General features: G+C 37.1%; 1 protein-coding gene and 2 long non-coding RNA genes across 8 annotated transcripts in view; all 3 read right to left on the reverse strand.

The window, feature by feature from the left end:
- Positions 1-466, reverse strand: part of LOC122552740 — a 49,223-nt gene extending 48,757 nt beyond the window's left edge. Inside the window, exon 1 of the long non-coding RNA XR_006312473.1 lies at positions 216-466. This is a non-coding gene — a long non-coding RNA (uncharacterized LOC122552740). The remainder of the gene's footprint in view (positions 1-215) is intronic.
- A 515-nt stretch (positions 467-981) lies between these two features.
- On the reverse strand, positions 982-7,723 carry six2a (SIX homeobox 2a). 6 transcript variants are annotated; one of them, XM_043695652.1, is made up of 4 exons: positions 7,556-7,723; positions 7,208-7,252; positions 3,891-4,716; positions 982-3,079 (listed from the first exon to the last, which is right to left on the reverse strand). In XM_043695652.1, the coding sequence occupies exons 3-4, from the start codon at positions 4,454-4,456 to the stop codon at positions 2,749-2,751; spliced, it is 897 nt and encodes a 298-aa protein (XP_043551587.1). In that variant the 5' UTR covers positions 4,457-4,716; positions 7,208-7,252; positions 7,556-7,723; the 3' UTR covers positions 982-2,748. The 6 variants fall into 6 exon arrangements, with proteins under 6 accessions (XP_043551587.1, XP_043551586.1, XP_043551590.1 ...); XM_043695657.1 differs by lacking the exons at positions 7,208-7,252; positions 7,556-7,723 and adding exons at positions 3,739-3,796; positions 4,846-5,517 and having other exon boundaries at positions 2,789-3,079; positions 3,897-4,716; XM_043695656.1 differs by lacking the exons at positions 7,208-7,252; positions 7,556-7,723 and adding exons at positions 3,739-3,796; positions 4,846-5,517 and having other exon boundaries at positions 2,789-3,079.
- Positions 7,724-11,442: 3,719 nt separating this feature from the next.
- LOC122552742 lies at positions 11,443-14,993 on the reverse strand. The gene is made up of 3 exons (XR_006312475.1): positions 14,789-14,993; positions 12,470-12,649; positions 11,443-11,524 (listed from the first exon to the last, which is right to left on the reverse strand). It is a non-coding gene; the product is annotated as an uncharacterized LOC122552742 (long non-coding RNA).
- Between the last annotated feature and the right edge of the window lie 6,445 nt (positions 14,994-21,438).

Raw genomic sequence — 21,438 nt, forward strand, 5'->3', positions numbered from 1 at the left:
TTTCTCTCAAATAAATACATATTGATAACTAAAGGAAATGTTTAACAGTACTGGCAGTATGAAACAGCGTTGAAAACAGAGGACAAGGTCATGCAACCTGTTTAGCTAACTGCGGAACAATTGCATGGTTGAGTTTGTTGCTTCATTGCTAACACTGCAAGACAGCACTGGAGTCCCAATCACCAGTTAACGCGTATGTAAATATTAAAACGTACCTTCTACTGAATCATAGCATGAATGAAGTAGTAACCTACGCTTTAGGCAGCCTTGCACGGCGACGGTTAGACTAATAAATGGCAACACTCTTGCCTGGTATTTTGAGTTAACATTATAACCCTATCCCCTATATTAGATTACAGTTATGTGATATATAGAGCGCTCAATTTTCAAGTTCTATTATCCTTTCCAAGCCCGTTTGTAACTCCCCTCCGTCCTTATCTGTGACTACGTCACTGCAACTATTACTTTTCTGTAACGCAGTTCCATTTTATCGCAGTAGTCGATTAACCGATAAAACCGCAGAGGAAGCAATTGGGTGACTATCATCATTGGCAACTACGTGAACCTTAGCATTTGATTGAAGATAATCACGATACCCTTTAAAAATTAAAATCACGGCCATGGAGGATCCCTCGTAAATGTTGTATCATAACGTGGTTTTATAACCAGAGACACCAAAGATTTTTAACAATGTAAAGGCTAACAATACACTAAGTCAAAATAGGCTTCCAAGTCGGTATTCTGAAAGACAGACTGACAAACCGGCAAATAAATAGGTAGATAGAAAGATTCACAATCGCCACCAGATACCAAAATAAAAGAAAACAAGAGATCTCAAGCTTCAAATGATGTATTGCAAGTGTCCGAGAACAAATGGCTGCTATTACTTATGCTAACTTTAATAGTTTTTATCCCTGGAGTCACATTTGTTATAGACTTTATTTGCCCAGTGCAGATATAAACGTACAATTAGCTTCCTTCGCCATTGCATCTTACTGCAGTGAAAAGACCATTGACTATAATATTTTAAACCTAGATTAAGATTACTTCACTAGCAAGATGCACGTAGCGCCTTCTTCAATAATGTGCAATTGACCGGGAGTTCTTTATTGCAGTCTACACACCGCTCAACATAATTTATTTCAGTATCCGGAGCATAAGAGAAGCCAGATATCGCAGCTGCTTTAGTCCATGGATATATAATCATGTTGGATAACCATGTTATATTATATGATCACATTCATCAGTTATCATAAGAGACTTTGCGAATAACATTACAGCGAGAAGGCTAACATTTCTGGAGCATTCAAATGACATTAAGTGCACTCAACAGCAGTCAGAGTGACATGTGTGCTCAACATATTTAGATAAGCAGACATTGACAACTCTGGAATAACGTCACATACCCAATAAAGACATTTTAAAAATATTTTCTTTCTATTTTATAAAGTGAAAAATGGAGACAACGGTATGGGCTATACTGTTATGGTTTAAAAAAAAATACTGAGTTACATTGGGGTTAAAATAGCCATCTGTATTTTTGTACTGGACGTAAATCTGCAGCCGCATGAGATTGAGAAAGGAATGGAGCCTCAGGACGTTTTATATTTCACTGGCGTAACTAGTAAACGGGATTTGTGTGGATCGTTTTCTCATCTTGGACGTGATTTTAAATAAGCTGTAATCAAGATTTTTAAAGGCCCGTTGGGCACTTTTTTTTCTCCAGCCCTTTTTCTTTATCTGCATTATATTGGCATTATAGTTAGACCAACAATAATCACCTGGAATCTTCACATAAACCCAATGGCAAATTTAACATATATCTCACGGTGTGACATTTAACGTTCACCAATGGTAAACGCGTTCGATGGAAGCGCCGCCATCCCTTATATAACGAGCATATGCTAGCAGATAAAGAATAATCGTATAATACAAAACCGTGCCGATGTCAATGTTAAAAAAAATCTAATTAAATTGTTGCTAAATAATTGAAGGGACAGGAGGGAAGAAAGCAAACGTATCGGATGTTAGCTGTGCTCTGTTTTTATTATAAAATAAGCAGGATTTCGCCTCCAAAGATTGTAGTCACGTAATATAAACAGTAATAAAACAATTTTTATGCAGAGTGAGAGCATTCCTTCTTGTTGACTGAGATATTTTTTAATGCTAGATGAAATGACATTATATGTTTACGGATTGTTTTCAGTTCAATATAGCTGCGATTACACGTTCCACGCATTCTACTACAGGAAAGCCAGCTTTCTGTACAGTTTTCATCTACATGTAAATGATCTTCCTATAGCGTGTTTTTAATTCTTTTTATCATATTTTATCAAAACTTAAAATGCTCATTATGCACGCGATTACAAATCTACTCACTCTTGTAACCTGTATATATATATATATATATTTGTGTGCATGTGACTGTATGTGCTGTAGTGTAATTTTAATTGAGAGCAATACTTCCGAGATTGTGATTTTGTGACCAGTAAAATATTAACTTGTTTGTCTAAACAAAGACATCCTCCGTTATATAAAACCTTAAGACTTTGCTACATCAATCTCTTATGTGATCTAATACAGTACCTTATAACTCGAATAGCTATATCCATCTTTCCTTCCCATGGTTGACAAAATATCCACTAACGTTTTTTTTATGTACATCGCTTAACTGTCAGGTAAAATATATAAAGGATAATCTTGAGAGTGTCTTTAATTATTCGCAGGTAAAAGGAAATTGTTCTTTTTTTACGAGCCAAGGTCAACTAAGTTGGATGACATTGGGTTGAGCATGGAGTCCTGTAATGCATGGTGGTGTATAACATCTGAATTGGGTACCGCAACGGCGCTAGGACCTGGAGGCGCGGCCAGAGTGTGTAGAGGCTGCAGACTAGTGTTGGAGCTCTGGCCCAGGGATCCTAAGAGTAGCGCCGGGCTGCTCGAAGTGTGATCCGGGGTTTGAGACGGAGTCTTTTCCTCGTCTGAGCTCGCTAACATATTTTTGTTTCCATTCATCGAATGATTCATTTGGTTGTGGCCGCCGGCCGTAACGTTGGAATTCGAGTTCTCGTTGTTTTCTCTGCGGGGGCAAAGAGACAGCGAGAAAAGAAATCAAACATGAGAAAGAATAAACCGAATAAGAATTAAGGAACAACCCCAATTAAACGCGGAGGCCATTTGAAAAATCAAGTCGAATATCCTCAACGCGCGAGTCAAAGACGCCAAAAAGAACTTGAAGTCAGTCACAACTTTTCTGACTTAACACTGCAGTTGGGAACTGACTGACGGAATAAGTCTTGGAGGCACTGAACGCGTTACAGTTAGCACCATTCCGATTTTGAAGCCGTTGCTTTATTTTTAAAGTATTCTCAAGGAACTGGCGCCAAAGAGTAAACCAGGCACTTTTGCAAAATTTAACTTTTCCATAAACAAAATCAACGGCGCTCGGCAGCGACTGGCTGCACAACACACGCTTTTAAAATGATTCACCGAGAAGCCGATGTATCCCACGGGCCAGGTTATGTTCCGGAGTTTTTCATCCTCCACTGTGGCATTTCGAAGCCAAATAAAAAAGTTAAAACTTTTCTTTTGCAGCCGAAGCTTTCGCTTCTCGCCATCCGGGTGGAGGCTTCAAGTCGAACCCAAGCAGAGTCTGCCCTGCATTTCGGTGCCTGAGGTTATTGTCAGTTCGAGCATACTTCTCTTCCAAATAAAAATCACAATTTGAAACCAACGCACTTCCAGCTGGCGAATGGGCCCCGAATCGGTGGTGGAGACACACATATCGGTAGGATTGCTGCAAACGAGAGATGCCGCGGTTTGTACCGAGCGAAGTGAGTTAAACAGCTCTATTTAATAATGTGAAAATTATGTATTGCTTTTTTACTTACTCGTACCTTTCCTTGGCTTCGGCGGCTCGGTCCCTCTGTCGCCTGTTCTTGAACCAGTTGCTGACCTGGGTGGTGGTGAGGCCGGTGGCCTCGGCTAACTCCCTCTTCTCCCGGGGCGAAGGGTACGGGTTGTGAGCATACCATTCTCGCAGGACGCTGCGTGACTTCTCCTTGAAGCAGTAGCTGGTCTCCTCGCCGTCCCAAATAGAGCGCGGCAACGGGAACTTGCGCCGGACGCGGTACTTGCCTACGGCCCCTAGCGGCCGCCCCCGCAGCTTTTCGGCTTCGATGTAGTGAGCCTTTAGCCACAACTGCTGCAGCTTCGGGTGGTTGTGCGGAGAGAACTGGTGGCTCTCCAGAATCTTGTAAAGTTCGCGGAAGTTGCCTCGGTGGAAAGACACCACGGCCTTGGCTTTGAGGACGCTCTCGTTTTTATGCAGATGTTCACAGGCAGGTAGTGACCACAGGAAGCGGCCGAGCCGCTCGATGTTACCTCCTTGCTGGAGGACTTCGCACACACACGCCACTTGCTCTTGAGTAAACCCAAAAGTTGGAAGCATCGACATATCTCCCCCGCCTTGAGATAGTCTAAAAACACATCCAGATCCTAATGGAAAAAAAGTGTTCTGTGTCGCTCTTTTGCTTGAAGGTTACAGTCTCTGCTCGTGCGTTTTACTTGTAGACGCATAAAAAATCTTTCTTTCACAGGAGACCCAACATACTGCACTTGAAGACGTCCAGAGTGCTTTCCCTTCGTTTTTAATAATATTATTCTAAGTTGGCATGAATAGTCATTATGTAGAATTTGATTGGTTGGTTATCTGACCTACGGATGGTGAGGATAAGACAATAGTTAGTCAAATTATTTACCATGGAGACGCTGTCACTCAAAGTAACCCGATCCCCTTTGAGGTGTCTCCCTAGCTGAGCGAACAGCTTGCAGCTCCAGACCTACCTTGTAACACTGCACAACGTTATATAATTCCAGTTTGACAATCGAATCGACGAAAGGAAGAACAAGCCACGCTTTAATGGTCTTATTGCACTATTTTTTCGCTTCTTGTTCTGTTTTTGCTTGTCTATGTATTTATTTGTTTCAGCTGCTTTGACAAGAACCTCGTGGAATCTCTTCAATGATTGACATCGCAATAAGCCGCAGAGGATAGCGTTTTTTTTCCTCTCTTGTGGCAACGATATAGAAGAACACAAGGGTGGCGCCAGTGATCTGGAAATAACGCGTGGTCTTGATCGCGTTGAGCTCTGGTATCTGTAGTTACATTTCTGATACTTCGCTATACTTTGATCGTGGTAGTTGAACTACAGTTCCCACAATGCTTTTCTGCCCAGGGTTTCGATGGCGTGGGAGGGGAACTTGATGGGGGATGGGGGAATGGTGGGGAGGGAGAAGGTATAATCTAGTTTTCATCTGATTGAAATTGAACAGAAACTACTGTATTAATAACGGGTTGTCGCCTCATGACTTTATAATGAAGTATGCTTTTATCATCATCCAACTTTAAACAAATAGATGGGATTTTGATAACGCACAATCTTAACAGAATGCGAACTCACATATTAATCACTGGTTGGAGTTCTATTGACAAGATGCTTTTACTTGGAAGCATTACTTTATTTATGAATACCTGCATTAATCAGTCAGACAGAACTAACCATAATTTTGAAAACTGTACTGGTCACAACGTGATTTTTGCACCAGTGTCAAATGAATGCTAACTTCAGAACCGAAATTTACAATGTGTGATTGATCTTAGTGGGGAAGGAGAGAAGAAAGCAGAACTAATTCATGTAATCCAATACAATCTTTTTTTAAGTATATGTGTCTAATTCTCGGATTTGCAAATCCTAATTTCGTGTCATTTAACAACAAGGATGAGGGAAGGATGGCGATAGTGACGGTGTGTGCCTTGTGTGTTTATTTTTCGGGGTCGGAATAATCAAACAGATGCTTCTCTTTGCCGGGGGCAATGTTAGAAATCTGAGGTAACAACTTCAGCAAAGGCCAGAACATTGAATCGGCCCATTGCTCCATTATACGCCTCGTCCAACAACTTGTGCGTCAGCAACACTTCGGATCAAAACAAGTCAGAATGTACCTATCGAATGAACAAAACAAAGCGTGGATCCACAATCTGACAGGCTTACTTTCAAAGCCAAGTTTAAATCTTGCTTATACTTTCAGTACTTTTTTCACTCAGGAATTTTTTTGCTCCAAAAATAGTTTGAAAACGTCCCATTTCCCATACCTCAATAACAGACTGAGCTGCTTAGAAGAGTTTATTAGAAAACAAAGGCTTAAAACAGCTGTTGGCGAGTTGTCAATTTAATCCGTATTCTCACCTTGGGGAGCTGTGGTAATAGAAACTTCAAAGTTTTAATACAACGGGGTTAAACCTGTTCCTAATAATTCGTACCAGCATTTTAAATTGTGTAAAACAGTAAACCATTACCGATAAAATAACATTTATGTTGTGTTCTGAGTGCGCAACAAATAAAATTTATCCTGTGGTTACAGCTTAATTATCCATATTTATTTAACTTCTGGGTAGAGTGTAAAATGTACCTGATTTAGATTTCCGCTACGCTTCCCTCGCTCTCAACTGATCCGCCACATCCTGGTCATTTATCTTAACTAAATTCGGAAACTCTTTTCTTTTCATCCCAAATTATTCATTTTTGTTTGTTTTTAAATGCACTGTTTTTCTTTAGGCTTTACAGAAACTCTCCACTATATTTACCAGTAATAAGCGGTTGCACGTTTTAATTTGACGTGATATAAGATAACTTACTATTAATCTCAAGAAGTATGCATTTCATTAATACCACACTTCCTTAGTCAACACAAGCTACAACTTGTGCGCAATTTTGTTACATGGGAGAACATTTTCGGGTCTGTGGTGAATTAGGATTCTGTCGAAGTGGATCGCCCCCTTTGAATGAACAATGCAGATTAATTCGTTGATAATATTCCAGGAAACCCGAGGGCTGAATCAAATGACGCAGCCCTTCATGACAAGTGCACTTGGAGAAGATTTGAGGATATTTGCATTTATGTATTCCAAGATTGCATAGACGTTATTCAATAAATTTCCTTATCTAAAGTGTTAGTTTTTATTCATGGCGAGATTCATTGTAACATAATGGAAACCAACCTCTTTCTTTTTCCGGAAGAGAGGGAGAAAAGGAAAGAGCGAGAGAGAAGAACGATACGGTTATTTCCGCATTAGCTCTGTCACTTATACCAATTAGGTTTGCTTATCATGAGTTTAGATCTTAAAACAACATTAAGGCATATTCACCTTAATTCAGTCCATACGCGGGGCGGCTTGTTTCACCCATTGCCACTGAAATGAGAAAAACGAAAGATTCAAATAATACTAACTATAAAACGGCTGACATAATAGAAAGAAATCGGAGGTCTAAATTATTAGACACTAAAAGAAAGGAAACTTGCAAACAAAAATAAATCAAAACATATTTTAAATTATAGCCCATGAATGACTATGACCAGAGAACACTATTTTGGTAAAAAAACCGACAGATATTAAAACAAAGTGGAAAGTTGCACCGGCGTCCTAACAGCTACTATTTAATTACGATTCAAAGTTAATCCTCTTAGTTTGGTGGAAAACAATATTGTCACTAACGAACAACCGTCCGAGGGAACGAAAAGCTTCGGTGGCCAAGCAGCGAATGACAGGCTCAGTGACGGTACAAGAATCAATTTGACAATATTTGTAAACTCCTTCGTGCCAGGGCTGCATATCTGAGAATGGAAAGCTTGAGGGTTCGGCGGAGTCTGACCAGTGATTAGACTTGCTGATGAATGGATATCACGTTTCTACTAATGGTTGCCCCGTATTTTGACAACCTCCCACTACTAACCCGAGAAGCTGGTAGGTCGACCGGCCTTAATTTGCTTGATTGCTCCAAGATGTCGAAGAAAGCTGAAGTGATGGAAGCGCCTTCCTATTGCCATTGGAAAATGACAGACCCATTATGTCACGTAATATTTTTACTTCACGATGTTTCAGAATTCACCAAAATAATAGTATAAAACGTCTTTAAAACGATATACTTATTTTTCCAATTAATGTAACTACTGACATGCAGTCTGAATATTTTTACATTTCAAACTTCAATTAACACGCGATTAATGTAACTGCAAATATTTCTTCATATTGCTAAAGACAAAGTCTGCGATTTCATAGAATTGTTCGCGGAATTGTCTTCGCAGTAGTTCGTATTTTGTCAAATACTTTCAAAGTATCATGTAACTTTTACGCTGACCAGCATGTCCCATTTTCAGAAACGGTCCGTCTGTTCGGCAGGATTAAAGACCTAGGTAGAATAATGCAACCTGACGTGCAAATGGAGAGTTCAAAATTCTACATGTGATAATTTGCCCGTCCAATGTTTCTGTCACAATTGACTTATATAAATTATGTTTTCTTTAAAGTTCCGTAACTTTCTTCCGAACATTAGGCGCCATTTGACGCACAGCCCCCTACGAACAAAGTGATTGCAATTGAGAATATTTGAATTCACTTGCTTGCTGCTTTGGTAAAATAAAATACATTATTTAAATAACCTAACCGCCCCTGGGCCGTTTTAGAGAAGCACACACATACCATCTTAACTGGGGCAAACTCAGATTTATTTATCAATATTACAGATCTGGCCGAACGTGACCTCTGATCTATGTAACTCCGCTACAACGATCCAAACACGTGACATTCCTGATCAGTTTCTTTTTAATCCTGATACATTAAGATGCATAAAGCTAACTAAAATCCAACACAATGCCGTGAAAATTAACTGTAGTTTTATGCGATTTTGAATAGAGGCACTGAAAAATTCAAACCCCACGCGTGTCCACGCTTAGTTAGTGGATGACATATAGATTATTGCACCGTTTTTCATGAACGGTCATTAACCGGACCTGTTGTCTTTATTTCTCCCTCCACAGATGCTGCCTGATCTTCTGAGTTTCTCTAGAATTTCTATTTTGTTTTATTGTCTATAAAATATGATCTACAATGCCGAATCCATCAATTTTTACAGCATTTTTAGAAATTATGTTTGTGAAGTGCAAGTCAGTTATTTTTCATTTGATTCCAAGCGTATACTGTGCAGCTCTCCTGTACTTCCAACCACATTGCACCCCATATAACAGCACTAAAGCCTTACTTTCTAACAGCCAAATTAATTTTGCCATAATCTTTATCCATTTTACTAATGTTAAGTAGATAATCAACTGCCATAATGTAAAATAGAGCAAAAATTGAGTACTTAATAAACCCATCAATATGTAATATTACTTTATTCTCTTTTATCATTATATATTTGTCATTATAAACATGAACATCTTTTGAAGTTCTTGTTTTGCTGAGTGGCTAATTACTCGTGTATACCAAAACAAGTAATTTTACAACTGAATATATTGCCGTTGCATACTCATAAGAACAGTAACAGAATTATAACCTCTAATTCATATTACATTTGCATAAAAAGTAACATGACTAGTAAGTGTGATTTGCTAGTGGATTACTATTTGTATCTTTTTTGCCAGTTTTGTGATTAAAAATGCAAATATTCTTGCAATCTGTTTTCAAAATCACTTTAAGCACATACATGTTTGTATAAATGGGTGTTATTTTTCAAATATAAATTACTTTTATCCATGATCATGTTTGCTAAGAAGATCAGCTTTCTATGATGGAATATCTTATCTATTGAAGAAAAGTATTTTCTTAGGGATGTACTTTTGTTCATGAATGGATTTCCCGCTTCCTATCGCACAATTTAAGGCACAATACAAACAAATTACCCCATAGTAAGCACAAATGCATTTTACACTGTTCTCATCTATATTTGTAAATTATGATTTATGATTTGTTTTTTTTATTTTCTGTGAAGTCATGAATTAGCATGGTTTTCATTGCATTTGCAATCATTTCTATATACATCAATAGGAATGTGAAATCTTTACATGATGCATTCTGTAATAGTTAATGATCACTGGTTTAATTTGTTGTTACTATTATTAGTTATTGGTTTTGCTGTAATTGAATTAATGTAAGATATAACTGTGCATGAAATATAATGGAATATGAAGCACAATTCAAGCCTTTTATTGATCACATTCAGTTTTATTAGTTAAAAATAATCAGATTATGCTTAACAATGGAGTTTTGATCTATTTTCACATAATACATTTCAATTATGTAACAGCAAAAAAGGAACAAGGGGCATTTTGCAAAACATAAATAGTCAAACTATGCAGATAAATATTGAAATAGTCGTGTCAAAAATACAACTGACATTAACAATTCCATATTTATGAAATATAATCTTTTTCCATCCTAGTGAATTTTACATATAGCAAGAAAATAATTATGCAAAAATGTCCAAACGTAAAGGGCCACCTAGGTTTGAAAATTAAGGACATCACACTAGCAGACTGAGTAGCCTTAAGCAATAGTATGTTTACTGTTGGGGGAAATGGAGAGCAGACTTTGATGACTGAAGGATCAGCTCGAATGCAAGTCAACTAGCTTTGCTTTCTAACTTCTATCTGAAAGTATAATATGTACATTCATTGTTATGTAATGTATACTGACTGCATTAACTGTTGCTAATTAATGGCAGAACTGGATTATATCTGAATTAGGGAGATATTATGATGTGAATCCCCAAAAAATCTTGCATGTTGACATTAATCATAGCATTGTCAAAAGTGTATTAAAAAGCATAAATAAAAAAAAATTATTTCCACTAACTTCAAATTAGAATGTAGGTAAAATAACAGAAAATTGATTTCAGGGCATTGATTTCATCATATAGTTCAATCATTGAATGATGCTTTTGAATTTTGAACATGAGTTAGATCTTTGTCTTGGAATCCAAAATCCATTACCAGAAATATTTACATCTGGTTCTCCAATCTATTTCAAAATGCCAAAAGTAATAAATTGTTATGTAACATGTTCCGATTAGATAAACCTGAATGCATATTAATATCACACTACTATCAAGTCATTATTACTTTATCATTAGAACAGCTCTATTATCCTCACTTAATAATTAGGGACAACCTTAACAAATCAGCTTACAGCACTCAAATAAGGTGTCATTGAACAAACAAGATAACATGCAATTGCCCTCAAAATAGTATATAATTATTTCATGGATTTAATTTAATCATTATTATTAATCATTATTTCCTCTTTTGCAGATTTTAACTCAGGTTCTACAACATATACACTAGGACTTAGTAGTTTACAATGAATAAATAAATGACTAAATAGGACAAATCAGTAAAAATTATGAGATGGGCTATGTGTCGGTCAACTCACTTAATTGTTTTTGTATATCATAAAATTTTAAGGCTGTTCATACGAAGATTCCTGACAGTATGCTCTGTGGTAACCAAATAGTTTATGCATTGTTATATGCTCGTACAATTTCAAAATGCAATCAGTAGTGATAAATGGACTATCAGGGATTCATTTGTGTTGTATAGATTCCTGTCCTGTCCACACTGGAGATACACTCCATGATTCAGCTGACAAGGCCTTTTCTTTGCTGTAAGCTCTGAGGGAAATATTGAAAATCTGCAATCAAGATAGAAAAATAAAGAAGTAAAGAGTAACTGGGAGGCCATTTAAGAAGTGTGAGAGTTTCTGAGAACCAGGAGAGTGTATGCAATATATTATGATTACAGTAAACAAATCCAACAGTGGTAGGAAACCAAGAAAGAGAGATTTCCCTTTTTAACATTTGCTAAATAGGTCAGCAAAGTAGTTGCTCATTTAGTTGTTACTTTGAATGAAAATGCTAGTTCATCATAAGAATACAGACTAGAACTTTTTTTAAAACTGGAGGTTATGAGGACAAAGTCTACTAGAGGTAATGGTGGAAGTAGGATTCATGATAGTTAATTAATGAAGAGGGCATGGAAAAGTATTTATGAAATATATTTTAAAAAGAGGATGGGTAAACAGCAGTAAAATACAGACCAATCACAAAATGTTTAAAACATCTTTGGAGGTGTTACGTGGAATTACTTCTTACTGCACTGTAAATTAATTGAAGATAGTATAAATAGACCAGTGAAGAGTTTGGAAGACAAACCCAAAATGAATTTAAAAGAAAATTGGTAAAAAGGAAAAATTGGAGAATTGGGCCTAGAAATTATTGGGATCCAGCTATTCATAACATGTCATATCTTAATGGTTAAAGGTCGTGCCAAAATGAAATAAACTGCCAGGTTGGGGTCTGGACATGAGGTGTGCAGCAGTAAATGACATCATACTCTAATATGATCAAAAGTATATCCTGATCGATTTTCTCCATTTTTAAAAACCAATAAATGATCAAGTTTGTGTGCAATCTAATGCACAGTATACCTAATTCACATGTACATATAGTGTGTATTGTGAAAGAAACCATGTTTTAACTTTGTATATTGACAACAGATTGAGTGATGCTACTACTAACAGTCTATCATAAAGAAGTATTGAAATGAGAACAATAAGTAAAATAATACGTATGCTAACCTGCCAAAGTTATTTTAAATTAGATGGGTCAAACTGCAATGTTCCTGCCCATGTGTAGCCTGATCCAACTCCACAGGCAACCTCTGTTACAATGACAGAACTTCAGCAAATTTCAAGGAAAATGCAGCCAGCTGGATCAGAAGAATGTAGGAACAGCCAGAAGTAAAGGAAAAGCTATAACTAACAATCAAAATAAAACAAAATTATTTTACAAACTGAGATCAATAAAAAGTGTAACTTGTCAAAACTATAACTTCTAAGATTAATCCCCAAAACTACAAAAATAGTTTTGCATTGTGTTACTCAAATTACGCTCTTAAAATCTACCTCATGATAATAGTAGATCATAAGTCCTCAAGCAATCATTGAAAATTTATCTGAAGCAGAAAGATGAGTACTTTATATGGATGGCATGGCTGTATATTATTGTTGCTCAAATAATTACAAATTACCTCATAAAGTAGATGAGAATATCAATATTGTATTTTATTTCAGTACTATAATAACCTAAATTTCATGATGCAAGGACATTCAGATTTGTAACTGGAGATGTTATATCAAATGATATTCACAACCGAGACAGAAGTTATTTGAAGTATAGTATTTTAATTCAGTAGAGCAACAGAAATTGGGTTGCAGTTTGAAATGTTTTTACTGAACATGATTAAATATAATCTTGCCTAAAATGTCATTTACTTTTGTTTAAAGCTGTAAATTTAAAATTATATGTTATAAGTCATTTACATTTGAGATCTTCCTAATTTAAATTATGTAGGATGATTTGTGCTTTAATGTAATGTGTAGTCTGATATGCTGATTTTCTGCACATTTAATTTTGTTTTTTGTACATTATAATGTAAGTTTTTTTGCATTTATTATAGAGGCCCCGTTGTATGGATTAGAATATTACTACTATATTTCCTATCAGGATGCTTTGACTATTTGTTGGATAATTGAAATAGGAAGAACTGATTTCACCACCCTGAATAAATTCATGACAGTTGTTTTGACCCTGTATTAGGCAAAATACACAAAGGTTTGGCAAAACATTTTTGTACATGTTGCCACATAATCAAATAAAAATAGCAGTAACTTGTTTTCAATTTTACTAAATTAAATTGCTATCACAGACACAATATATTGAATGATACTGTAGGTAATTTAGTTACATAATTTTCAATGCTTGTAAATGGGTTATTGTATATTTGACAACCAACTTTAATAATGAGAAGCAATTGCAATTCACCGCATTACAAATATTTGCTTGCTTTATTGGTGATCTGTTGTCCAAATGGTTTTAATTAAAGATAACTAAGTGCCATTTAAGCAGTCAAATACTGAGAAATGAAAATAAGAAATTAAAAGTTATAATTGTGTAGGTTTGAATAGCACCATCTGTGCACACGATTTTGCTTAATTCAATGTGCAACCCAATAGCGTAGCCTGGAGTCCATTCAGCAAAATAATAAATATACAGCTCCATTATTGCCTGAAATTGTATTTATATTATCACTCTTTACACTTGCAATTAGCAGATACACATACCAAATCCAAAAATGTACACATAGGGAATTTGGTCCAACACGAGTCCCACGTAATCACGATAATTACATAGATCTATTTATTGGGATCTGTAAATACAGATAGCTAACCCTTAAAGACTTATTTGCTGTACACTGATTTCTTTGGGCACGTTTGATTTCTTAGTAATCAAATAGTTGGAAAATTGGCGCTGCTAAGGATCTAACAACTTGTTCAGCAGCTTTTCAATAATCTATTTATTTTCTTGGATTATCGTGGTCCTCTTTAAGAATACCAAACAATGTGATGTTTACAACGAATCACAGATAGAAACTGTACGGAGATGGATCCCGCGCTGAAGTATTAAACCAAAATTGCATTACGGTAAACTGACTTAAGGGTGTGCACCACTGCCACTTCTCCTCGGTACAATTCGGAAATGTCAAATTTCATTCCGCATTTGAGAGAATTATACCAGTCTGTTTTTATAAACTAAAGAGTCCCATTAAGGGCGTTGACTCTAATCGCTCACCAGTTTTTAAATGAAAATTAGGTTGCAATTAGAATGTCCTAAAGATGTTTTCACGTGTTACTTCGTCCGTCTATTTGCGGTTCGTCAGGACAGCAAAATGCAAAAGATGTCACAGCTCAGTGCAATTGGTTCGCATCAGCCACAATTAATGTTTTAAACCGACGGACTATGCCCCCAGGCCGATTGTTTGAGAGAGGTTAAAACCGCCTCCGCAACCCACAAGAAAAATTTCCTTACAGGTTTGTTTGTAAAAAATCTCCGTTTACCTCAATGGGCCTTTGCAGTTGTGCCAAGCTCTCGAGCTACTGTTCTCAGACCTAGGGTCTGCGCGCAGTTGTGGTGGCGCCGCGAGCAGAGCGCGCGACCTATTTGGCCATCGGGATGCGCGTTCATTGCACGCGGTTTGCAAACTCCGGGCAGCAAAGTGCTCGCGAAGAAAAAGTGGCGCTTTGACAACCACCACTGCTTCGAGCACCTGTAAGTATGATTGGTACTTAAAATGTTTTTTTTTTGGTTGTTGTTTACACCAGAAGTGTAGATTTATTTTTACTTCCAGTAAATGTTCTTGTCACGTTTGTCCTCTCTAGATTTGGTTATTTTGTTCAGTAGGTGCTGCCGCTTATAACATCAAAACTCCATGAAAGTATGACTGTTAAGTGGACTTTTTTTTTCGAGGTGGGGAACCTGAAGAGCCATATATCTAGACAATTACAACTATCTCACCTAATGTATATTCGTGGGGAGATATTGCGGAGTGGGGTCATCAATCATTTGTAGCACAGCTGCTCCCTCATATCCAAAGTGTCACCTCTCAAAAACAAATCTTGATTGGCCAAGTAACCATTTACCTGTTGTTGGCAATCAAATATTCAACTGTTTGTAAATAACCAAATATACAGCACAACTCACCAACAAGAAGAAACCCATCTGCAGAAATGTTAATAGTACTCCTCAACCCACCAATGATATTTACCAAATAAGACTTCAAATTGAATTAGCTGGGCATAAGATTGAAAGAAAAACATTCTAAACAAAGCCACTAAAATATGAATTCAATTAGTTGTTAATGTTAAGTATTACTCACAGATGGTTTATAAACAGAAATATAAGAGCCAGAGTACATTATTTGATCCCTCAGGTTTGCTGTGCCTTTTGAGATAATGGCTGAACATCTACCTCAATGCCATTTTCCTGTGCTGTCCCCTTACACCTTAATGTCATTAAGCCACTCTTGATACCTACCCTTCTATATGGAGTCTGGCAGTTGAGCTGCACATTTTCAATTGATTTCGGAAATTTCCACTTTAATGCAAAAGGATGTGCCCATCCGGAAGAAAGGTACATCAAAGGAATTGTAGTTTCCATGGATATCCTCTTAAAAATAGTCCAGAATGCTTCACAGCAATCCAATCCAGTGGAAACCTGGTCAGGAAGATTCTGGCAATGTTTGTAACCATGACGTTGTGTGCATGCATATGCACACATAAGCTCTCATGAAAAGATTGAATTTTTATTTTAATCCTAAGGAGCAGCAAGACCTTATGAATATGCATAAGAGAATCCCTAATGGAAGGGGTAAATACACTTGGTTAATTGTTAGGTTTCCAGAGGAGAATCTTTGACTGAGGGGCATACATTCATGGGTGTACTGGTCTGACTGTTTGAGCCTTTCTGTGATAGCAAGGAATCGCTGATTAGATTAGATTATTTACAGTGTGCAAACAGGCCGTTTGGCCCAACAAGTCCACACCGACCTGCCGAAGTGCAACCCACCCAGACCCATTCCCCTACATTTACCCCTGCCCCTAACACTACGGGCAATTTAGCATGGCCAATTCACCTAACCTGCACATTTTTGGACTGTGGGAGGAAACTGGAGCACCCGAAGGAAACCCACGCAGACACGGGGAGAATGTGCAAACTCCACACAGTCAGTCGCCTGAGGCGGGAATTGAACATGGGTCTCTGGCGCTGTGAGGCAGCAGTGCTAACCACTGTGCCACCTTGCCGCCCAGTAATATTTGAGAAGAGTAAGGCAATATCTGAAATATTGCATTTCCCTCCCCCATTCTCATATCATCACCTCATTACAGTCAGAATATAAAAATCTGGTACAAATGCAAGGAAACCCAGCAGCATCACATCCATACTTCTGGCTGTTCAACCACCACCTCCTCATCATCACTAATTACTCAACTTCTTGAACAACGTAGTGGCTTAGTTGATGGCACTCCTGCTGTTTGCATCACAAGCTGTGGAGTCAAATCCCACTCTAGGCTGATATTACAATGTGGTGTTGATGGATTATTGTTCTGTTAAGAGGTGAGTATCTCTTGGTTGAGAAGGTTAAAACAAGGTCTTGTCTGCTTTCAAAAGTGAATGCAAAATATCCCATATTACTTTTTCATAGAAGAAAACGAGTAGTTTCCCTGATGTTCTGGTCAGTATCTATCCCGTGATCAACTTCATGGTCTTTTGCAAGCTTGCTGTATGTAAATTGGCCTCCATGCCTACTACATTACAAAAGTGGCTACAATTTAAAAAACACTTCATCAACTCTAAAGGGTATTGGGCCATTCTGAAGTGCTGCTTAAATGTGTATCCTTCTTTCTCATGATAAATATGTCTTCTCCAAATTTAGGAATTTGAAACACTTGCTTTTCTTTCCTGACAGTCTTAACCAAGCCTTTGCTCAGAGATATGTGTAACTCTCTTGATGTGCAGAATAGGAGAAGTCAGCATCTTGTGCAGTATTCCAGGCCAGCTTGATGCACTAGAACAAAGCAGTACTTTCACACTAGACATACAAACATGTTTTGAATTAATTCTAATTTTCAGACAATTTGCTTCAGTTGTTTGGATTGGTTTAATAATTTTCTATTGCCTAACTTCCATGGAAGATAACTTGGCTCTGAGAATAACTTTTAGTCTGCCAGTTTCACACAGTATCAAAGACCACAGAAAAAATTATATTGCAGTTAGTAGATAATTATTTCTTTCTGAGAGACTGGTTGGGTTTGATACATCCAAGAAAACTTACATACCCCTAAGCAGTATGTCTATGTTGTTTTAACAACAATTGTTTTTACTTACATAGTGCGTTTAATGTAGTGAAACAGCCCAAAATGCCTCATAGGAAGATGATCAAATAATATTTGGCATTGAACCATGTAAGGAGATTTAAGAATAGATGACAAAAAGAAGTAAGTTTTAAGGAATGTCTCAAAGGAGGAGTAATAAAATAAACGGGCAGAGAAATTTAGGAAGGGCATTTCACAGATTAGGGTTTAGACAGTTGAAGGCATCTAAATAAAAAAAAGACTGTTCAGAAAAATACAGACACTTTGAGTCAATTCTTGAACTTAAACTGTCAGAAATGGTCATAAAATCACTAAACTTGTGGTTTTCTTTATTCATTTCCACTCTCTGCTCACAGAATTCTCACAGGCTAGTGTGGACAAGGCTTTCTGCTTTTATACCATTTTTGCAGAGTGGGTAACTTACTATGGTATAATGAGATGAATGTAAATTATGATGATGAAGCCAAATATGAGTCTGACATCAATGTAAGAGAAGACAGTAGTCTAGAATGACCATGCCTTAGACACTGTGCTAAAGAGCTTTGTTTGATGACCTATTATGCACCAATATGGTGGTCATTTAGTTCAGTTGGCTGGGCAGCTGGTTTGCGATACAGGCTGATGTTAACAGCATGGGTTCAATTGTAGCACCATTTAAGGTTATCATGAAGGATTCTCCTTCTAAACCTCTCCCCTCACCTGAGAACTGATGATGTTCAGGTTAATTCACCATCAATCATCTTTATAATGAGAAAGCAGTCCTGTGGTTTGGAAGGACTGGGGTGTCTTCACCTTTATGGAAGAATAAAAGGGTTGCCAACTTAAGACTGAGATCAGGAAAATCTTTTTCTCTCAGAGAGTTGTGAGTCTTTGGAACTCCTTATCACAGAGAACTGTGGGGGCAGAACTCGACTGTTTATTTAAGATTGAGATAGATAGATAGATAGATTCTTGATCAGTTGGGGAATAAGGATTATGATGAAAAGACAGAAATATAGACATGAGGAATTGTAGATCAGCCATGATCATATTGAATGGTGGAGGAGGCTTGAGAGGCTGAATGGTTTATTCCTATTCCTATTTCTTATGATCTTATGTACAGACAAAATAGAAGTGTTACTTTAAGACCTTAATTTAATGATGAACGGCAAATGGCATCAGGGATAGTGTATGTTCCGAAACACACTGCGTAAGATACTCTAAACTGGTTGTTCAGTGTATTGGTGGTAGTATTGATTTAAAATGCAAGATAAAGCCCTTACATCAAAATAAAACAGACCCAGTTGCTTTTGGGATTGGAAGGAGTTCAGCCATTTTGAAGAGCTGCAAAACTTTCTTTTTGATTGATAGCTTCAGAGGATGTTTCTTCAAGCCATTGATTGTAACATGCTTACTGAGACTTACACTTTTCCCACCCTTCACTATAGCAGAATCACATCATCCTGATATAGTTGAATATCCAGGAGAATAATGCCCACCTTCTTGTGGGAAATTAGATGTTTACAGGAGAGGATTCACACATTGATGCTGTTGTGCCTCTGTTGTGCTACAGATGTAAACTTCTAGTTTTATTCCTTCTGCTTAGACTCAATAATATTTCCTGGCTTTCACCTTTTTGAAGAATGCTTACATGTTGACTCTTTTTACAGTAGTGCCTTCTAATGGGTCACAGCAGAAGAGTTGTCATTCTCGTAGTGCTGCCAAAATTATCAAAAAGCAAAAAGAGATGCCTTGAAGAGATTTAAAATAGTTGGAGTGAATAATTATTTCAGTAGTTCTATACAGTTCTTGTGGTGAGTGGACTCTGTTTAAGCTTGTAAAGAGCTTATTTACTTTAGCATGCGTGCTTTCTGGTCACTCCACCTTTAAGTGTAACGTACAGCAGAGTTTGCACCACATTGCCCTCAATACCATGTTCCATTAATCTCTTTTGTACTATATAAGCAAATGATTTTTTTGAAAATAAAATATAAACCACATCTATTAAATTTCCTTTATCCATCCTTTACGTTTTTCCTTAAATGATTCTACAAATTTAGTCAAACACATTCTGGCCTTCAGTAATTCATAATGACTGGCCCTGATTAAATCATGGTTCTTCAAGAGTTTGGTAATTTCATCCTGTAATATAAACTTTAGTAGTTTAACTACCATTGATGTAAGGTTAACTGGCTTTTAATTTTCTGGCTTATCGCTGGTTTCATTTTCTACATTTGCCTATTCCCTGTCATCTGGCTAAATACACATTTATGGTCAGACTGAATGTAGTGCCCTGATGAAGAGTCACTGGACTCGAAACTTTAACTCTCCTTTCTCCCTACAGATATTGCCAGACTTGTGGAGTTTTGCCAGCAGTTTCATTTCCTGTATCTCCTTTGCTAGTTTCTGTATTGTGGTCTGCAGATATAATCTGTCAAATGTGATGCATCTACCTTAAGCACAAGTGGTTTTATTAGTACTATGTCACCAATAACTGTCATTAATTGTTTAATATTAATCTTTGGTCGTTCTCTGATCCCAATATATGACCTAGAATTTCTGCTATTCTCTCATGGTCCACTTGCCTTGTTAATATCTTAGAATCTCTTTGCGTTGGTTACCCTTTTGCTACTTTCTGGCCATGTACATCCTCTTTATTATCCTAATCACATTTTGGGAAATGTTGTGTTGTACTACTTATATTATAAACTTGATTTTGTAATATGTGTTAATTATTTGTATTTAACCCGAGTAAAAGGTTGTTGTTGGACAAAGATTAGAGAATCCTTATAGAAAGTGCACAACATATATTGACTGGGCTGCTGCTTGCTATGAGGAAATACAAAGATGACAAAAAGAATTGGAAAGTTGGGTCTTTTTTCATTAAAAAAACAGACTTCACTGGATATTCACTGTTTTATTGTAAAGTAATGGAATGGTTAAAGAGAAGTAGATTGTTGAAAAGGAAGTTGAGAGGTGTGGAATGAGGGATTTTAGATACAGAATTAAGCACAGGAGATTTAGAAAAGACTACAGCATTCACTTCAAAGGTTAATGGTTGAGGCAGAAACTATGTCACCACTTTTTGACCATTTTGGTTGGAGAAAAATGTAGGGGAAGAAATTCAACACAATTCCCCTAAAGTTTTTCAGATTCTGCTGCTGTACTTTGTCACCAATAACACTGCAACAGCCTGTCTCCAGTGTTCTCAAGTTTTGACACATTGTTTTTGAGGACAAAGAAAATTTTTTAAAGCTCCAGGTTGGGAGAGGGTACCAATGACAAGAAAATTAAGTGCTTTAAATTTCAGCAAATTCAAGATTAGTGAATGAATGACAACAGCTTACATTTATATGGTTCCCTTTAATGTTATAAAATGCTCTAAGGAATATGTAGCAATACATAATGTTGTGAATATCTGTTAAGGACAGGCCCTTTTTTTTTCACACCTCACAGTTTTCATTGTTCCTCTTCAGTTGCTTGTAAGAGCCTACCATTTCAAATTTCAATATGCAATCTGTAATATGACTAAGGAAAAAAACCTGCAAGGTGGTTTCTTTTTGGCTTCCTTGTATGCTTAAATGAAACATTATTCTCTTCCTGAAGGAACTGTTGTCCATAAACAGCCATTGTCCCTTAATTAGAACATAGAACATAGAACAATACAGCACAGAACAGGCCCTTCGGCCCACGATGTTGTGCCGAACTTCTAACCTAGATAAAGTACCCATCCATGTACCTATCCAAATGCCGCTTAAAGGTCGCCAATGATTCCGACTCTACCACTCCCACGGGCAGCGCATTCCATGCCCCCACCACTCTCTGGGTAAAGAACCCACCCCTGACATCGCCCCTAT

The sequence above is a fragment of the Chiloscyllium plagiosum genome, chromosome 9 (assembly GCF_004010195.1).
Source record: "Chiloscyllium plagiosum isolate BGI_BamShark_2017 chromosome 9, ASM401019v2, whole genome shotgun sequence".
Lineage (NCBI taxonomy): Eukaryota > Metazoa > Chordata > Chondrichthyes > Orectolobiformes > Hemiscylliidae > Chiloscyllium > Chiloscyllium plagiosum.